The 17,102-nt window shown below is 37.9% G+C and overlaps 1 protein-coding gene across 1 annotated transcript in view; it reads left to right on the top strand.

Moving 5' to 3' along the window:
• The window catches only part of eif2ak3 (eukaryotic translation initiation factor 2-alpha kinase 3), a 107,609-nt gene that overhangs the window by 53,148 nt on the left and 37,359 nt on the right, over positions 1-17,102 (top strand). Inside the window, exons 3-7 of the mRNA XM_061894864.1 lie at positions 13,554-13,748; positions 13,831-13,961; positions 15,943-16,204; positions 16,269-16,434; positions 16,506-16,631. Of these exons, the coding sequence (XP_061750848.1) occupies positions 13,554-13,748; positions 13,831-13,961; positions 15,943-16,204; positions 16,269-16,434; positions 16,506-16,631 (880 nt within the window). The remainder of the gene's footprint in view (positions 1-13,553; positions 13,749-13,830; positions 13,962-15,942; positions 16,205-16,268; positions 16,435-16,505; positions 16,632-17,102) is intronic.

Below are 17,102 nucleotides of genomic sequence, written 5' to 3'. Positions count from 1 at the left end.
AACTCGTTTTTTGTTTTTTTGTTTTTTCTAGTCCGTCGCTATCAATATCCTCAAACATGAATCTTTCATCCTCGCTCAAATTAATGTGGAAATTGTCGTTTTCTCGGCCCGAATCACTGTTTTTGTTGGAGGCTCCCATTAAAATCAATGTGAATATGTGAGGAGCCCCCACACTTGCGACATCATCGTCTGCGACTTCCGGTAAAGGCGAGGCTTTTTCAGCAAGTACCAAAAGTGGCGAACTTTATCGTCGATTTTCTCTACTAAATCCTTTCAGCAAAAATATGGCAATATCGTGAAATGATCAAGTATGACACAGAACGAACCTGCTATTCCCGTTTAAATAAGAAAATCTCATTTCAGTAGGCCTTTAAACTGTTGGACAATTTGCTCACGCATTTGTTGACACAGTGGTGACTCTCGCCCCATCCTTGTTTGTGAATGACTGAGCATTTAATAGAAGCTGCTTTTATACCCAATCATGGCACCCACCTGTTCGTAATTAGCCTGTTCACCTGTGGGATGTTTCAAATAAATGTTTAATGAGAATTCCTCATTTTTTCTGTCTTTTTTTTCCACTTGTACCAGCTTTTTTGAAACATGTTGCAAGCATCAAATTCGAAATGAGGTAATATTTGCAAAAAATTTAGTTTTCCAGTTCGAACGTTAATTTTCTGGTCTCTGCAGTGTATTTAATTGAATATAGCTTAAAGGATTTGCAAATCATTGTATCCATCCATCCATATTCTACCACTTGGCTCTTTTTGGTGCCGCGTTGTATTCTGTTTTTATTTATGATTTACACAATGTGCCAACTTCACTGGTTTTGGGTTTTGTATATGTACATACATGTATGTATGTATTTATCCATTCATTCATTCTGAAACGACCATCATTATGGTCATGTTTCATGCTTGTGTAGTCTTGATTTGATGTTTTTTGGTTTTACAATTGCAAACACATTGTGCCTAAAAGTGGATTGCCAGAGAATGAGGAAGTGTTGTGTGTCTAGGGAAGCACAAATACCAACGTGTTTTTACGGGGGCTAAAACCTATTGAAATTGGGCTGGTTGTCATCATAAGGTATATTTATATTTTTACCTTTAGCAATAAAAGGTAAAAACAGTGTCTTTCAGGAGACTACAATCCAATTTTTTAAATTTGTTTTGATAACAAAAACCCCTTATATGCCAAAATTTAGCGGCTATGATTTTGCTGTGGTGGTCCGCCACGATCAGCTAGTTACATTAAAGGGAAACCCTGCACTTCCAGGCTACATGAAGCGTCCCATAATTACTTGTGTTTAAATTTTTGCCATATTTATAAATCATTTATTTCATATCAATCATACCATTTAGAAATCATTGATGTAAATTGGTTACAAATTGAGAAGCAGAAGTGGAAAAGGGGTACATATAAACTTTGCTTCTTCCTACTCCTTTTCGGACATGTTGTAAAGAGAAATGGGAATTATGTGACGTATAATATTGAAAATGTGTACATGTTGGAAATAAACTTTTTAACCAACCGATGTTTCACGTTTCCTCATGAGGAAACTTGACAACTTATATAAGTCCATAAACTGCTAAAACATTGATGAGCTTTCAAGTTAATGTGATGTAGAAAAATCCCCACCCCATTTTTATTTTTTCTATACCAATTTTCTGAAAAGTTCCCATATTTTGAAATGTAAATGTTAGTACTTCTCTTAGACACACGTGATAAAGGTGTTTGATGTTTTTTGTTGCTAAATTAACCACAACATTAGCGCCACATAAAAGATGACGTCGCTACTGAACCGACATGTCCTAAAAAATAATGTTAAAAAAACAACTTCAAGACTTTTTCTGTTGTTTACTGACATACAGTATATAATCCATGTTTAGCTACATTTTACTGTAAATGAATGTCTGGTCCTTTATTACATATTCTCTTTAGGTGAAACATTGCTTCCAAATCTGAATTGTACTGTTTTGTTTCTCTATTTTGTATGGGGGGGAAATGTTTTGAAATCTAAGAGAAACTTTTCGATGCCAGTCATCCTGGAAACAGCATTACAGTTCTGTCCTTTCTTAGCCAGTCGCCTTGTTGTGTTTGTGTGTCTTCTGTTTTTCACCTGTTAGTTTTCATTTGGCAGACGCAGCGTAAGGAAGGATGCTTGTCAGTTATGAACCTGATTTGACGTTACTTGTTATGATCCCCGGAGTGTGTGTGGGTGGTTTCAAGCCATTTTTTTTAACCTGGCTCTGCTACCCCTGCCCTGGTGGTATGTTGCACGCCTGCTAGTTGTGTGATAGTGTTGTGGTGCGCAGTGAGTCTGCTTGGTGATTAGAGTCTTGGCGGGGAGGGGTCTGCCGCCGCGTCATTGGCTGGCCCCCGACACGCCGTGGGAGGAGGCAGCCAGTCACCTGCTGCATGTGTGTCTTCTTTTTTTTTGTTGTTGTTGCACAAAACCGCTTTGTCTGCAGAAACCCAAGCAGGATTCACTTGTGTGCTTGTTTATGTGCGTTGTGAGAGGTCAGGACAAGTCAAAGCAGCGTGAGTCACGGCGGCGAGCGTAAAGGGATGAGGAGGGGGGCTTGGTGCGATTAGGGGCAAGTGAGGTAATGCTTCTGACCAGAGATGATGTCATCGCTCACTAGCACAGCACAAATGAATGAAGGAAGAAATGTGATGGCTCGCCACACTGTCGGTCATGATTGATTGCACCTGAGCCAGCAAGCAATAAGTCTTCCTGTGCTGGGTGGAGGAAATAGAGGAGGCCAAACGGGTGATATTTTTAGCAGAAAGTCGATTTTCTTGCTCCAATTTAACTCTTTATATATTTATTTATTTACGTGCTACCTTAAAGGAGAATTGCACTTTTTTTTTAATTTTGCCTATCATTCACAATCCCTATGTAAGACAAAAACACATGTTTTTGTTTAATGCATTCTAAATATGAAATAAATGTAATCAAAAATTAACTTACAATGGATCCCAAAGGAGTCGCTCTAATTCGCCTATAAAGCGCTTAAACACCTTCATTAAAGGGGAACATTATCACCAGACCTATGTAAGGGTCAATATATACTTTGATGATGCAGAAAAAAGACCATGTTTTTTCAACCAATTTCCGAACTCTTTAGTTTTTTATAAATGATGTACCTGTAAGTATATACTGTATGTAATGTAGTAACTACAAAGCGCTTAAAAAACATCCAAACACCTCTATGAAGGTTTTATATACATAAGTATAAATGTCATGTAGTAACATTTATGGATTTTGATATTTAAATGTTGATCATTTGATTCATTTCAAAAACGCATCCCAACATTCGCGCTTTTTTTTTTTTTTTTTTTTTCAACATCACAGGTTTCTACTCACTGCAGACTTTATGAGAGCCAGCAAACATAATGAAACATCACTTACTGTACAATGTCTGTTGTCATTAGGATGCCGACTGCCGGGTTGTTCATATTTTTCAATTTAGATGAAAAATGACTCATAATCCTCACGAAGAAAAGCGGGGTGGAACCAAGCGTCTTTTCTTGTCGTTTTTGCCAAATTCCGGGTATAAACTGGCTGTGAAAGTGTCAAAAAAAGTACAGTTTCCATTTTTAAAGAGAAGCTTATTGGTCCACACTCAGCTGACCATGTTTGAATTGTCCACAATACCACACACTGATATAATACCCATTACCCTAGGCAAGGATCCAATGAAACCGTTACTAACATCACATTGTCATTAAGCTCTCCTACTCATTGTGGCGGCCAGTAATTAATGACTAATTTTGTTTACTAATGCATGGATCAAATATACTTAAACTTGCTGAATTGAATATGTTGTTATTGCACAAGGTAAAGCATTTGAAACCCCTACTGAGCAGTCAGTGAAACAAAGAGTGTTCATATGCGATAGAGACCGAGTACAAAGGCATCAAAGGGACATGGGGGAAGGGGTCAGAGATAATATATTCCTACACCATTGATCAGAGGAAGAATTTCAGAATGTGCTGGAAGTTGAATATAAAGTGTGACGTTCCCCAGGCTGGTGAAGTTAGCACATCAATAACTTGGACTGAGGAGTTGAAATACTCTTGTCTTCTCAACAAGAATCATCACTTTACTTTGGGGCTGATGACTATTTTGATAGTCATCGACAAGCTTGGCGATTAGTCAACCAATCACATTATGAATCTTTTTCAGTGGGTCTAATTTAGCTTGAGATATATTTTTAGGAAAAATTTAAAATTGTTGATAATTAGGCACTTACAAAAGTATTAACTAGTAAACTTTTGACCAAATGAAAGAACCTTGGAGGAATATAACTGTGGCTCTATGTATATTTCTGACAGTAAAGCCTTGTTGTTCATTTATAAGAAAGGGTAGCCAGAGTGTTGATTAATTAAAAATGGTTGATTGATTAAAAATAGTTGATAGCAATAGCAAACATCAAAACACCAAATCTGTCTTCTCACAAAAAATATATTTTGGGATGATCATGTGTCTAGAAAGCTGCTCACAGGTATACAGACGAAGTTTAGTTGGAGGACAATGGCTAAAATGCTAGTTTAAGCTATTGTGCATACAACTCTGTCTCAATTGTTAGCTACCTAGACAATCTAACTATCTTACCAAGAAAAGTCGTTGACCATGTTCTCTTGGTGTTCGATATGCTTTCCCTGCCTTAAAAGCAAGGTCCGCTTTTTAAATTGAGCAAGTTGTTTTTGGCGTGTGTAGTTTTCACGTATGTTCGATTCTGTACGGAAAAACACAAGCCATGACGTCATCCACTAATCGACAATTATCATGATTTTCGACCAATCGTTGTTACTTTACTGGAGTGTATAGGTTGTATTTGGACACGTGACTTTGAACGAAAGTAAACACAGTGGTGGGCCACCATGGCTACTGTGCAGCAAACGGAGTGCTAACTATCTGCCTACGCAAGGGGCTTAGATATTACCAATAAAAGCATCAAATGCAAACTATGCAATGGAATTCATCCCTATACTTTATCAAAAAAAATGTTGCAGAGTCATCCCAAGGATTAACAGCCAATGGGTTCCCAGACATGTTGAATCTGCTGCTTTTAACGTCATTCTACACAAAACTTGGAAAAGCATGGAGGTCTACAACTTCTTTGTGTGTGGCTGTGTCAAGGACATTGGTTTCAAGTGTCCCCCGGTTAAATCATACTTCCTTTTTGCTCAGGTAAGGTTGCATTTCATGATTTAACTTTGCGTCTACAGCCATGTTTTTATTGTGCCCTTATGAGTACACTCAGGTTTTTCCCCCGTTTATCAGAATACAACTCTGATTGTTGTGTTTGTGCTGAAAGCTTCATTTGTGATTGCTGCCTTTGGATAAAATTTGACTCTTTAAGGTTTTGCTCATATTTAATTTATTTTAGTTAGACTCGTAGGATTGGTGCTTTACGAAACGTTCATAGCAAAATATGTTTCATGAACTTTGAAACAAGATATAATACAAATAATATCAAGGTAATACTTAAATGGGAAATGTCAAAAGTATATCAAACATATATTTAAACGCCTACTGAAATGAGATTTTCTTATTTAAACAGGAATAGCAGGTCCATTCTATGTGTCATAATTGATCATTTCGCGATATTGCCATATTTTTGCTGAAAGGATTTAGTATAGAACATCGACGATAAAGTTCGCAACTTTTGGTCGCTAATAAAAAAGCCTTGCCTTTACCGGAAGTATGGCTTCACCGGTGTGAGGGCTCCTCACATCCTAACATTGTTTATAATGTGAGCCACCAGCAGTAAGAGCAATTCGGACCGAGAAAGTGACAATTTTCCCATTAATTTGAGCGAGGATGAAAGATTCGTGGATGAGGATATTGATAGTGAAGGACTAGAAAGAATAAAATAAAATAAAAAGCAACGGCTCCTGGCGGTGGCAGTGTGAGCGTTTCAGATGTAATTAGACACATTTACTAGGTTAATTCTGGAAGATTCCTTATCTTCTTATTGTTTTAATAGTGTTTTAGTGAGATTGTAAAGACATACCTCAAAGTCGGATGGCTGCGGTGAACACGCCAGTGTCTCAAAGAGAAGCCGAGGAGCCAAGCTCACAGCTGCCTTTTTTGACAGCTACTGCAGGACGCATAATCCACTGATGTCTCCGGTAAGATATATATCACAATTTTCCCATCCAAAAACATGCTGTTGACATAGAGAAACATGTTCGCTTGACCGCTCTGTGTTAAAGCTTCACAACAAACAAAGAAACACCAGCTGTGTCTCGGTGCTAAAGACAGCTGAAATCCACCGCTTTCCACCAACAGCATTGTTCTTTATAGTCTCCATTATTAATTGAAGAAATTGCAAAAGATTCAGCAACACATATGTCCAAATTACTGTGTAATTTTGCGATGAAAAGAGACTACTTTTAGCCGTAAGTGGTGCTGAGCTAAGATGTCCCCTCCAACCAATTACGTCACAAACACACGTCATCATTCCGCAACGTTTTCAACAAGAAACTCCGCGGGAAATTTAAAATTGTAATTTAGTAAACTAAACCGGCCTTTTTGGCATGTGTTGCAATGTTAATATTTCATCATTGATATTTAAACTATCAGACTGCGTGGTCGGTAGTAGTGGGTTTCAGTAGGCCTTTAACAACGTGTTTGCTGCAAACTCTATTCCGTGAAACAACGCATTTTTCTTTGAGAGAGGCAAAATGCCACCCATATGCTATGACAACAGACATTTGCCGGCCCACCACTTCGAGTGTCACCTATTTAATGAGCAAGACATAACGTCATGTGAATACAACCTGTGTCAGGGCAACAGCGTTTATCTCTGAGCTTCAGCCCCTGCCTGTTGGTGTTGTATTGTTTTGCCTTTTCTGCTTTTGTGTAAACAAGGATTGAACAATTTAAAACAATCTCAGTTTTTTTTTTTGTTACGGACACGCATGTGGAGACAATCCAGGTCAAACACTTCTGGGTCAGATACAAGGATTAAGGCATCAGTGGTGGGATGACTCACCCGCGGCCCCATCCAGCCTCCCGTGGCAGCATGTGTGATCTGAACAAGCCGCTCTCTTCGTTAACACCCTCTTCATTAGCTTACTAAATCTTATCGTCTCAAGCCGCCTCCGTCCGAGGAGATGACATCACCTCTGCCCAGAGCTGCGCTCTCCTCTAAATCTCTAAATCGACCTTCTGGCACTTTGGATCCTTCATAAATCGTCTACTCTCACTCTTTCTCAAAGTGCCAGCTGTCCCAAAGTAAAAAGAAGTCTTGGTTAAAAAGATCCCAGGCGCACTAGAAACACCAGAGTAGATTCAGTGCTCTTTTATGTCACCAGTTAGTCTGATAATTTTGGTGAAACTTTCTTTTATTCTTGTTACTTACGTTGATCAGTCGAGGATTAGGGTCAATTTTAAGCAATGGTGTCATCCTGTCTACCAGAGCAGAGCGTGTCCTCCATTACACGCAGGTCAACGACAGAGGCTTTTACTTTGTGTAACTGAGTGCACAGCATTTACGGTACTTGTGGTGGATGTGTGCTATGGAGTGATTTCTAGTGTCGCACATGTGCTCTTGCTGTTTTTAACTTGACACATTTTTGCTGCAAGATAAGGTCATAAACAATATTGTTTGCCCTTCCATTTGTCAATGCGGCATATGTAGTAGTATTTGTGTTATGAGATCAATGTTGTATCTTAATTCACTGAGGTGGTGTTTCAAGTGGAATACTTTGGCCGGTACACTTCAGTAAGTATACTGTGTACAATGCCTACTTGATTTTGAGACAAAAACCTATGTGCGATTTTTATGTTTTATACATAAAACTGTGAAAATAACAAGTGAAGGAAGACCTGTTATTTTTAGACTGTTAATCAACATATTTTAGTCTCAAGGTGCCACACATTAGAACAATATGCAATCATTTACTTGCAAAAATAAATTAGCTTTATGCAAAACTTGTCAAAATCCTGCTCTTGAACTGAAGAATTAATCGATAAAAAATACAGTGTTTGTCAAGTAATGCAATCTTGCTACATAATAATGCACGTAACCATTTAAAAGGATATGCACTTTTACTTCTCATTACTGTATAATTGTTTAACATTGTAATGTCATTGGAAGGTAAATTACTTAAAAAATGAACTCATTTTTGCAAGCACAACTTTTACTTAAATAAGTGCATTTTTTCCCCTGGTTCCCAGTTTTCCCAGTCTTTTTGTTTCTCATCACGTGAAAATGGTGTTCTCGCTCATTCGTCCGTGTTGATGGGCTCTTATAGCCCATCTAATATAAAGCTGAAATATCACCACAACAGGACATTTGGCTTTATAATCATAATTTTTTCCTCTGAATTCTTGCTACTTCTCACCGGCGAGTCGGCTCTGCGGTCTCACTGAATGGCTCTACGGCCACCGACACAAGGATTGTGAATGACTGAAAAGAGGGCTCGCTTTGTCCAGTTAATTCTATTGTTAAATATGCACCTGAGCGCGATGTACAGAGTGAGACGTCATTCTCTTTGTATGAAGCGAGAGACGAAAAACGCGAGGCTCAAAAATTCTATTTGGAGAACACGTCTGTCACTCAAATGCCGGTGACAGTGGAGAGGAAAAAAACTCGGCCTCCTGCGGTTATTTATCGCACAAATTAAAACTTCGATGTTGATTTGTTGTGTAGCCGCTGTACGGAAGCACCCAACTCCTCGTATGATTACATTTTTAATTGTTGTGATGTGTAGAAGAGGTAGGATTATAAAAGCTCTGCTTCTTCCTACTCCTTTCTTGACATGTTGTATAATTGTGACCATTAGATGGGATCAGTGTTTCCTTTTATAGGGATGTAAAAAATAAATATAAACTCAATACACTTTTGTGTACACATGCAGTAATGTAACTGAACGTGGCACAACGCCACAGCAAAAATCATAGCCGCCACAGCTTAAAAAAAAGTTAGGTGAAACTTAATTTAAGTAATTGTATTGTAGCCTCCAAAATAAATCCCACAAAGTCTGACACTATTTTTCACTTTTATTGCCAATCTTATATTAACAACCGGCCCAATTCCAACAGGTTTACTTCCCGTGCACACACTTTAGTCTTCGTGCTTCTCTGGAGACACACCAACACTTCCTTATTCTCCGCCAATCCACTTTCAGGCACGGACGGTGTGATTGAGATCATGGGAAAACTAACAAATCGAAACCACACGGATATAAAACATTACCACCAGCAGGTCTTTACAGTATGAATGGATAAATATAGCTTATTATTTGCGCACTAATGATGCACTGATAATTTGGCTGCCGAAAAAAACAGACAAACAATACACATGATTGTTTAATTGTGGTTCGTCGTATTCATTAGGCCAGTGGTTCTTAACCTTTTTTCAGTGATGTACCCCCTTTGAATTTTTTTTTAATTCAAGTACCCCCTAATCGGTGCAAAGCATTTCTGGTTGAAAAAAAAGAGATAAAGAAGTAAAATACAGCACTATGTCATCAGTTTCTGATTTATTAAATTGTATAACAGTGCAAAATATTGTATTTGTAGTGGTCTTTCTTGAACTATTTAGAAAAAAAGATATAGAAATAATTAAAAAACTTGTTGAAAAATAAACAAGTGATTCAATTATAAATAAAAAATTCTACACAATCATGAACTTGATGTGCCCTCTTTGGGGATTGTAATTCACAAAAAAGGAAATCTTTAACATCAATATTTATGGAACATGTCCACAAAAAATCTAGCTGTCAACACTGAATATTGCATTGTTTTATTTCTTTTCACAGTTTATGAACTTACATTCACATTTTGTTTAAGTATTATTCAATAAATATATTTATAAAGGATTTTTGAATTGCTGCTATTTTTAGAATATTAAAAAAAAAATCTCACATACCCTTTGGCATACCTTCAGGTACCCCCAGGGGTAGGCGTACCCCCATTTGAGAACCACTGGATTAGACCATATCCAATAGAATCCGCAAAGTATGTGAATTTAAAGTTTAAGCATCACAAAATGCCACAAATTCGTCAGCCATTTTGAACATTTCGCTCCAAATATCTTTGGCTACTTCCGGAGATAGACGTCACTTTATTACGCTTCTGCACTCTGACAATATTATCAGGTCAGTTTTACTGGAAATTCGCAAACATAAGAAAGAGATGTGCCATCATTCAAAATCCTTATGTAAGACAAGAACACTTTTTTTTAAATTTGCATTGTAAGTTGTAAATAGATAAAAAGTCTGCTAACAATGGAGTCCACATCGGCTCTCTATTTTGTCCACAAAGCTGTTTAAATAGCCATCCAAAACCCGCAAACAATACTCTATTTACATCTCGGGCCCAGTGAAGCCTGCGGCGTTCCTTGGTGTTGTTGATAAATGGTTTTCGCTTTGCATAGTAGAGAGTTTTAACTTGCACTTACAGATGTAGCGACCAACTGTAGTTCCTGACAGTGGTTTTATGAAGTGTTCTTGAGCCCATGTGGTGATATCCCTTACACACTGGTGTCGGTTTTTGTTGCAGTACCGCTTGACGGATCAAAGGTCCGTAATATCATCGCTTACATGCAGTGATTTTTCCAGATTCTCTGAACATTTTGATGATTTTACGGGCCGTAGATGGTAAAATCCCTAAATTCTTTGCAATAGCTCGTTGTGAAATGTTGTTCTAAAACTGTTCGACAATGTGCTTACAAATTGGTGACCCTCGCCCCATCCTTGTTTGTGAATTACTTAGCATTTCATGGAAGCTGCTTTTATACCCAATCAGGGCATCCACTTGTTCCCAGTTAGCCTGCACACCTGTGGGATGTTCCAAATATGTGTTTGATGAGCATTCCTCAACTTTATCAGTATTTATTTCCACCTTTCCCAACTTCTTTGTCATGTGTTGCTGGCATCAAATTCTAAAGTTAATGATTATTTGCAAAAAAAAATGTTTATCAGTTTTAACATCAAATATGTTGTCTTTGTAGTATATTCAACTGAGTATGGGTTGAAAATGATTTGTAAATCATTGTACCGTTTATATTTTTATCTAACACAATTTCCCAACTCATATGGAAATGGGGTTTGTAAATCATGACTCTCGTCTGGATGTTAGGAGGATTTAGCCATGAATCTAGAAGTTGTTCATCTGTGACATTCAGCTTGTACCATGAGATGGAGACAAACACACACAACTGAAGACAGTGTGGCTGTCAACAGGAACCTTTTTAACCCTATGTCTGGATTAAAATTGATTCTTCATTTGAACGGGAAGATGTTGCCGTCTAATCAGTCATCTTTTGTTTATATTGTAGTTGTTGTTTAACACTCAGCCACACTGCTACATGATGGTTAGTGTTTCACTAAAGCTGGATATGTTTAGCAGAGCTTCTAAAACGTTTAGCTCATCCTACTTATATTCAGGATCATCAATGCAAGGTTCTGGTTCATATTTTTTTCCGAAGTAATTGTTTTCAGCTCCCTCATAGTCTGCATGATTTTCATTGTTGTTGGTGGGGAAGGGATCTGTGGTTCGTTCTCTACGTCACGCGATCACAAGTCTGGCTAGCTCATTATCTCTCGATATGGCTCAGGAATCTCTGCAAGATTGATACTATTTTGATGATATCTATTTACTCGCACACTTTGTAAGTCTTTCGGTGTCAATTCATCAGATATAAATGATAATAGCTTTAGGTAGAGGCAACTTGTTTTTGCACTCTACTGTTTCTTTAAGGGGACAGTGGTGACTTTTAAGGAGAGAAAGTTCAACTGCGAGTGTGACGTCATGCTTGCTGCAGCTCGGGACTTAAGTAGTCTCTAAGCACGAGTACAGTCTATAGCAGGGGTCACCAACGCGGTGCCCGCGGGCACCAGGTAGCCCGTAAGGACCAGATGAGTAGCCCGCTGGCCTGTTCTAAAATTAGCTCAAATAGCAGCACTTACCAGTGAGCTGCCTCTATTTTTTTAATTGTATATATTTACTAGCAAGTTGGTCTCGCTTTGCTCGACATTTTTGATTTTAAGAGAGACAATACTCAAATAGAATTTGAAAATCAAAGAAAATATTTTTAAAGACTTGGTCTTCACTTGTTTAAATGAATTCAGTTTTTTTTTTTTACTTTGCTTCTTATAACTTTCAGAAAGACAATTTTAGAGAAAAAATACAACCTTAAAAATAATTTTAGGATTTTTAAACACATACCTTTTTACCTTTTAAATTCCTTCCTCTTCTTTCCTGACAATTTAAATCAATGTTCAAGTATTTTTTTTTTTTATTGTAAAGAATAATGAATACATTCTAATTTAATTCTTCATTTAAGCTTCTGTTTTTTCGACAAAGAATATTTGTGAAATATTTCTTCAAAACTTATAATTAAAGTTATTCTGGCAAATCTAGAAAATCTGTAGAATCAAATTTAAATCTTATTTCAAAGTGGATTTTAAGCTTTTTAAAAAATGTCATCAGAATTATAAAATTAATCTTAATCAGGAAAAATTATTAATGATGTTCCATAAAATCTTTTTTTAATTTTTTCAAAAACATTTGAATTAGCTAGTTTCTCTTTTCATTTTTTGGGTTGAATTTTGAATTTTAAAAAGTCGAAATTGAAGATAAACTATGTTTCAAAATTAAATTTTCATTTTTTTCGTGTTTTCTCCTCTTTTTAACCGTTCAATTAAGTGTTTTTTTCATCATTTATTCTCTACAAAAAACCTTCCGTAGAAGGAAAACAAATGTACGACGGAATGACAGACAGAAATACCCATTTTTTTAATATATATATAGATGTATTTATTGGCCCTGCGATGAGGTGGCGACTTGTCCAGGGTGTACACCGCCTTCCACCTGATTGTAGCTGAGATAGGCGCCAGCACCCCCCGCGACCCCAAAAGGGAATAAGCGGTAGAAAATGGATGGATGGATAGATTTATTTATTAAAGGTAAATTGAGCAAATTGGCTATTTTTGGCAATTTATTTAAGTGTGTATCAAACTGGTAGCCCTTTGCATTAATCAGTACTCAAGAAGTAGCTCTTGGTTTCAAAAAGGTTGGTGACCCCCGGTCTATAGTAACATCAGAAAAAAATGCATGATTCATTTTTAATACAGAAAAAATAAATAAAAAATTTGTAAACACTTGAAAAATTCTTAACAAAGTACATTGCATCGATTGAAAACAAAGCAAAGGGATATAACATGAGAATATATGTTAATACAAATTTTTAAAACAGATTTGTGTTTTAATGTATGGTTTTTTTAGCCTTTTTAAAGACAATCATAGCAAATTGAACAATGATGTCATGGTAACCACGCCCCTAACCCCACACAGGTATTTTGGCAATCTAGGGTAAACCCTGTTCAGTATACTTATTGAAGTGTATTGTCGCAAATATTCCATGTGAAACACAGTGTTCCAAATTGAGACATGGTAGTTTGATCAAATAACAATATTGGTGCACAAAGTCAGGTAATATGCCAAATTAAGGCAGACACCCTTACTCTCTGGTCCAGATAAAGGATGGAGAAATTGTGTTTACGACAAAACAATGTGTTTGTCTCCACAGGTGTTTGGCAATAAGATGGTCATCCCGTCACTGGATGGCGCCTTGTTTCAGTGGAACCGTGACAGGGAGAGTATGGAGTCAGTGCCTTTCAGCGTGGAGTCCCTGCTGGAGTCCTCGTACCGCATCGGAGACGACACTGTCCTGGTCGGGGGGAAGTCCCTCACTACTTACGGTCTGGGGACCTACAGCGGCAAGGTCAGTTCCTTGATGGCTTTTTAAAGTTCGGAACTATTTACCTCACTTGTTTGGTAGACTAACCTCCAGCTGTATTACTCAGCTGCGGTACATCTGCTCTGCCGTGGGCTGCAGCCGCTGGTGCGAAGAGGAGTTGGAAGGCGAAGACGTGCTCTTGCTGCAGAGGACTCAAAAGACTGTCCGGGCCATCAGGCCCCGCTCAGGAACGGAGAAGTGAGTTTGAACTTGCGTTTTCATTTTGGAAACTATTTAGGAATCATTGTCCATTTCCATTTACCAAGGACTACATACAGAAGGAAGTCTTAAATGGGTTCAATAAATATGATTATATTAATATTACACAGCAAGGATGCATGGGGCCACTTTGATTTTCACATTTGTGTTCATTAATACAAGCTAACACTAATCCAATGTAGGTCAATGTATGCTAAACAGTTAAATATACCTAATTTCCTGGTCTAAAGAGCACATCCACTAAATTTTACATGAAAATATATGCATGTAAGTTTATTTACATACCTTAATTGTTTCCAAACGGTGCCTGTAGAATGGTGTATCACAATAAACCGAAGTCCTTGCCATGGACCCACTACCTGCGGAAGCTAGCTCTCGAATCAGCTAAACCAGGGATGTCAAAGTCTAATACATCAGAGGAACAAAAAAACAAAGTTCCTACAAGCCGAGGGCCGGACTGGTTCAATGTTTATTAAAACATATTAAAATGGTTGCACATAACCTATTGAACCAAGACCTAACACAGTCTACTGTATTTTATTTAATGATTAAATGAATAATCCAACATTTTGTATGGCTCTGTCACTAATTTCAAGTCAAAACATTTTTCAACAGGCTCAATGACCAAAACAAACTTCCTTCAAAGTGGCCTGCTGGCTGGTTCTATTTATAATAATTAAATACCATCCCTGGGGCCATAGATAATTCCTGATAGACTCAGTAACTCCACGGTGACGTCTTGGTGAATTTACTGAATCTACGTAACTGAAACAATACAAAAAGAATGCCATTGTAATTTAATTATACTAACACAGACACTTGTAAACGTGATGGCATATTAGCTCATGCCAACGGCGTTAGCTTCATTGCATTACGATAGCACATACAATTATCCATTAAAAGACTTCTACAGACATCACACATGGTATGTATGGATGGCTATAAGCCAAATGGCAATTCTGCTTCCGGTTAAAAGGACGAAATGGAAGGACACTACAGCACCTGCAATGAACGAACTCGTCCAAAAGATGGCACAATAGCACAAACAATAACACACCTTGTCAGTGTGATTGCTTGTTTTTTGGGTTGGTTTGTCTGACAACTATTGCATTCTGGTCATCAGCAAATAAAAATCCATAAATTAGCCGTACAGTTTTACAAGCCGCAGGGTTCAAAAGGTAGGAGAAAGTAGCGACATATAGCCTGGAATTTAAAGTTGTTGGCTAATAAAATACTGTACAGTAAGTATGATATCTAAAATAATATCTATTATTTCATCCAAAATCTAATTTTCAATACTGATATGATATATATTTCCTCGTCATCCAAATGCTAAATGATACTGCAAAGGCAGTGATTTATTTATTAATTTTTAAATTTAACAGTTTTTTCAACTACAAGCTAAAATATAACCCCAATAATTCCAGGCTAATGTTTATTTTTGAAAGTTAATTAAAGGCAATTCAAATTGTTGATTATTTTTCCCCCGTTGTTTAATTTGTCATTTTATTTTGATTGTTTTTGAATATCCAAATGAAGGCTAAAACCATTATTATCTTTCCTTATGTTCTTGTTTTCTCAAAGTCAAACAATAAAAGTTTATTTATATAGACCTAAATCAAGAGTGCCTCAAAGGGCTGCACAAGCCACAATGACAACTTCGGCTCAGATACCACATCAGGGTAAGAAAAAACTCAACCCAATGGGATACAATGAGAAACCTTGGAGGGGACCATAGATTTGGGACAACCCCCTCACCCCCCTCCCTTGTGGGCGACTGATGCAATGGAAATTGAGTGGATCTAGTTAATAGTGTGAGAGTTTTCTCTTCATTTTGGGCTTAGTACTCCTTTGTAATGTTGTGAAGTAGGCCATATTTAATGTTTGTTTATTAACAAATGACACCCATACTGGACTTGTGCCCCCACTGATCACGCTGATCACAGTGCTGTCCCACTAGGTGGAACTTCAGTGTTGGAAGCTTTGAGCTGAAGCTAATTCCACAGGCCAAGTCCACCATCAGCTTCCTGGAGGGAGAAGTTGCCAAGGGCGACTCTTGGGGAGGACACCAGCAAGTTATCATTGAGGAGTCCAAAGAAAAGGAGCGGACGGAGCACAAGAAAACTCATGACCTGGACATGGTCATCAAAGTGTCTGTTCCTGATTGGAAGGTCATGGCCTTCAGCACAGAGTCTGACGGACAGCTGGTGTGGGAGCATCAGGTGATCAGACTGTATGATATGAAAAAACGGCACGCTGAAGACTAATGCGGATCCTTTTTTATAGTTCTGCACACCCATTGCCTCGGCCTGGCTGGTGGGAGGAGGAAATGTCACACCAATAAGTCTGTTTGATGACACCGCCTACAGCAACCAGTCAGAGAGTGACGAAGAGGAGGAGGACGACAATCAGGACAAATCCAAAGATGCTTCAGCGTCCAGCGTTTACCTGGGTAGGTGATTGCTTGTTGTTTAACTACAGCGCTTGATGTCTGTCATACGAGCGGCTATGGTGCTTCTTCAGGGATGTTCCAGGGACAACTCTACCTCCAGTCCTCTGTCAGGATCGCTGAAAAGTTCCCCTCCAAAGCCATCGGGTCTGAGAAAGATATCATTCCGCTTCCCATCGTCAAATGGAAGCCTCTTATCCGTAAGTTGACAAGCAGGGACTTAGTTCTACTAAGACGAAGAAATTAACCTTTGCACTATTTATTTTTAATTGTTTCACCTAAAAATCCCATAATAATGATAATAATAATAATAATAATAATAATAATAATAATAATCGGCCTGTTGTAACCTTTGCCTGAGCTCACTGTAAATAAACAAAAAACATTGCGCTTCAACACATCAAACCTTATCAGCCACCCGAAACGCTAGCATTGTTACAATGGTGTTTTGACAGCCTGCTGCTGAAGATGCTGATCCGAGAAAGTTTTGCAGAGTTAAACCTCAATTCAAAAAAACAACATACCATATTTTCACACCATAGGGCGCATCGGATTATAAGGCGCACTGCCGATGAGCGGGTCCATTCAGGTCTATTTTCATACAAAGGGTGCACTGGATCATAAGGCACATTTATAGGGGTGGTTCTTTGATCAAAATTTTGCATGGATTA

This window comes from Nerophis ophidion, linkage group LG03, assembly GCF_033978795.1.
Source record: "Nerophis ophidion isolate RoL-2023_Sa linkage group LG03, RoL_Noph_v1.0, whole genome shotgun sequence".
Classification (NCBI taxonomy): domain Eukaryota; kingdom Metazoa; phylum Chordata; class Actinopteri; order Syngnathiformes; family Syngnathidae; genus Nerophis; species Nerophis ophidion.
The sequence above is the reverse complement of the archived record's forward strand: the minus strand, read 5'-3'. Positions and strand labels throughout refer to the sequence as shown.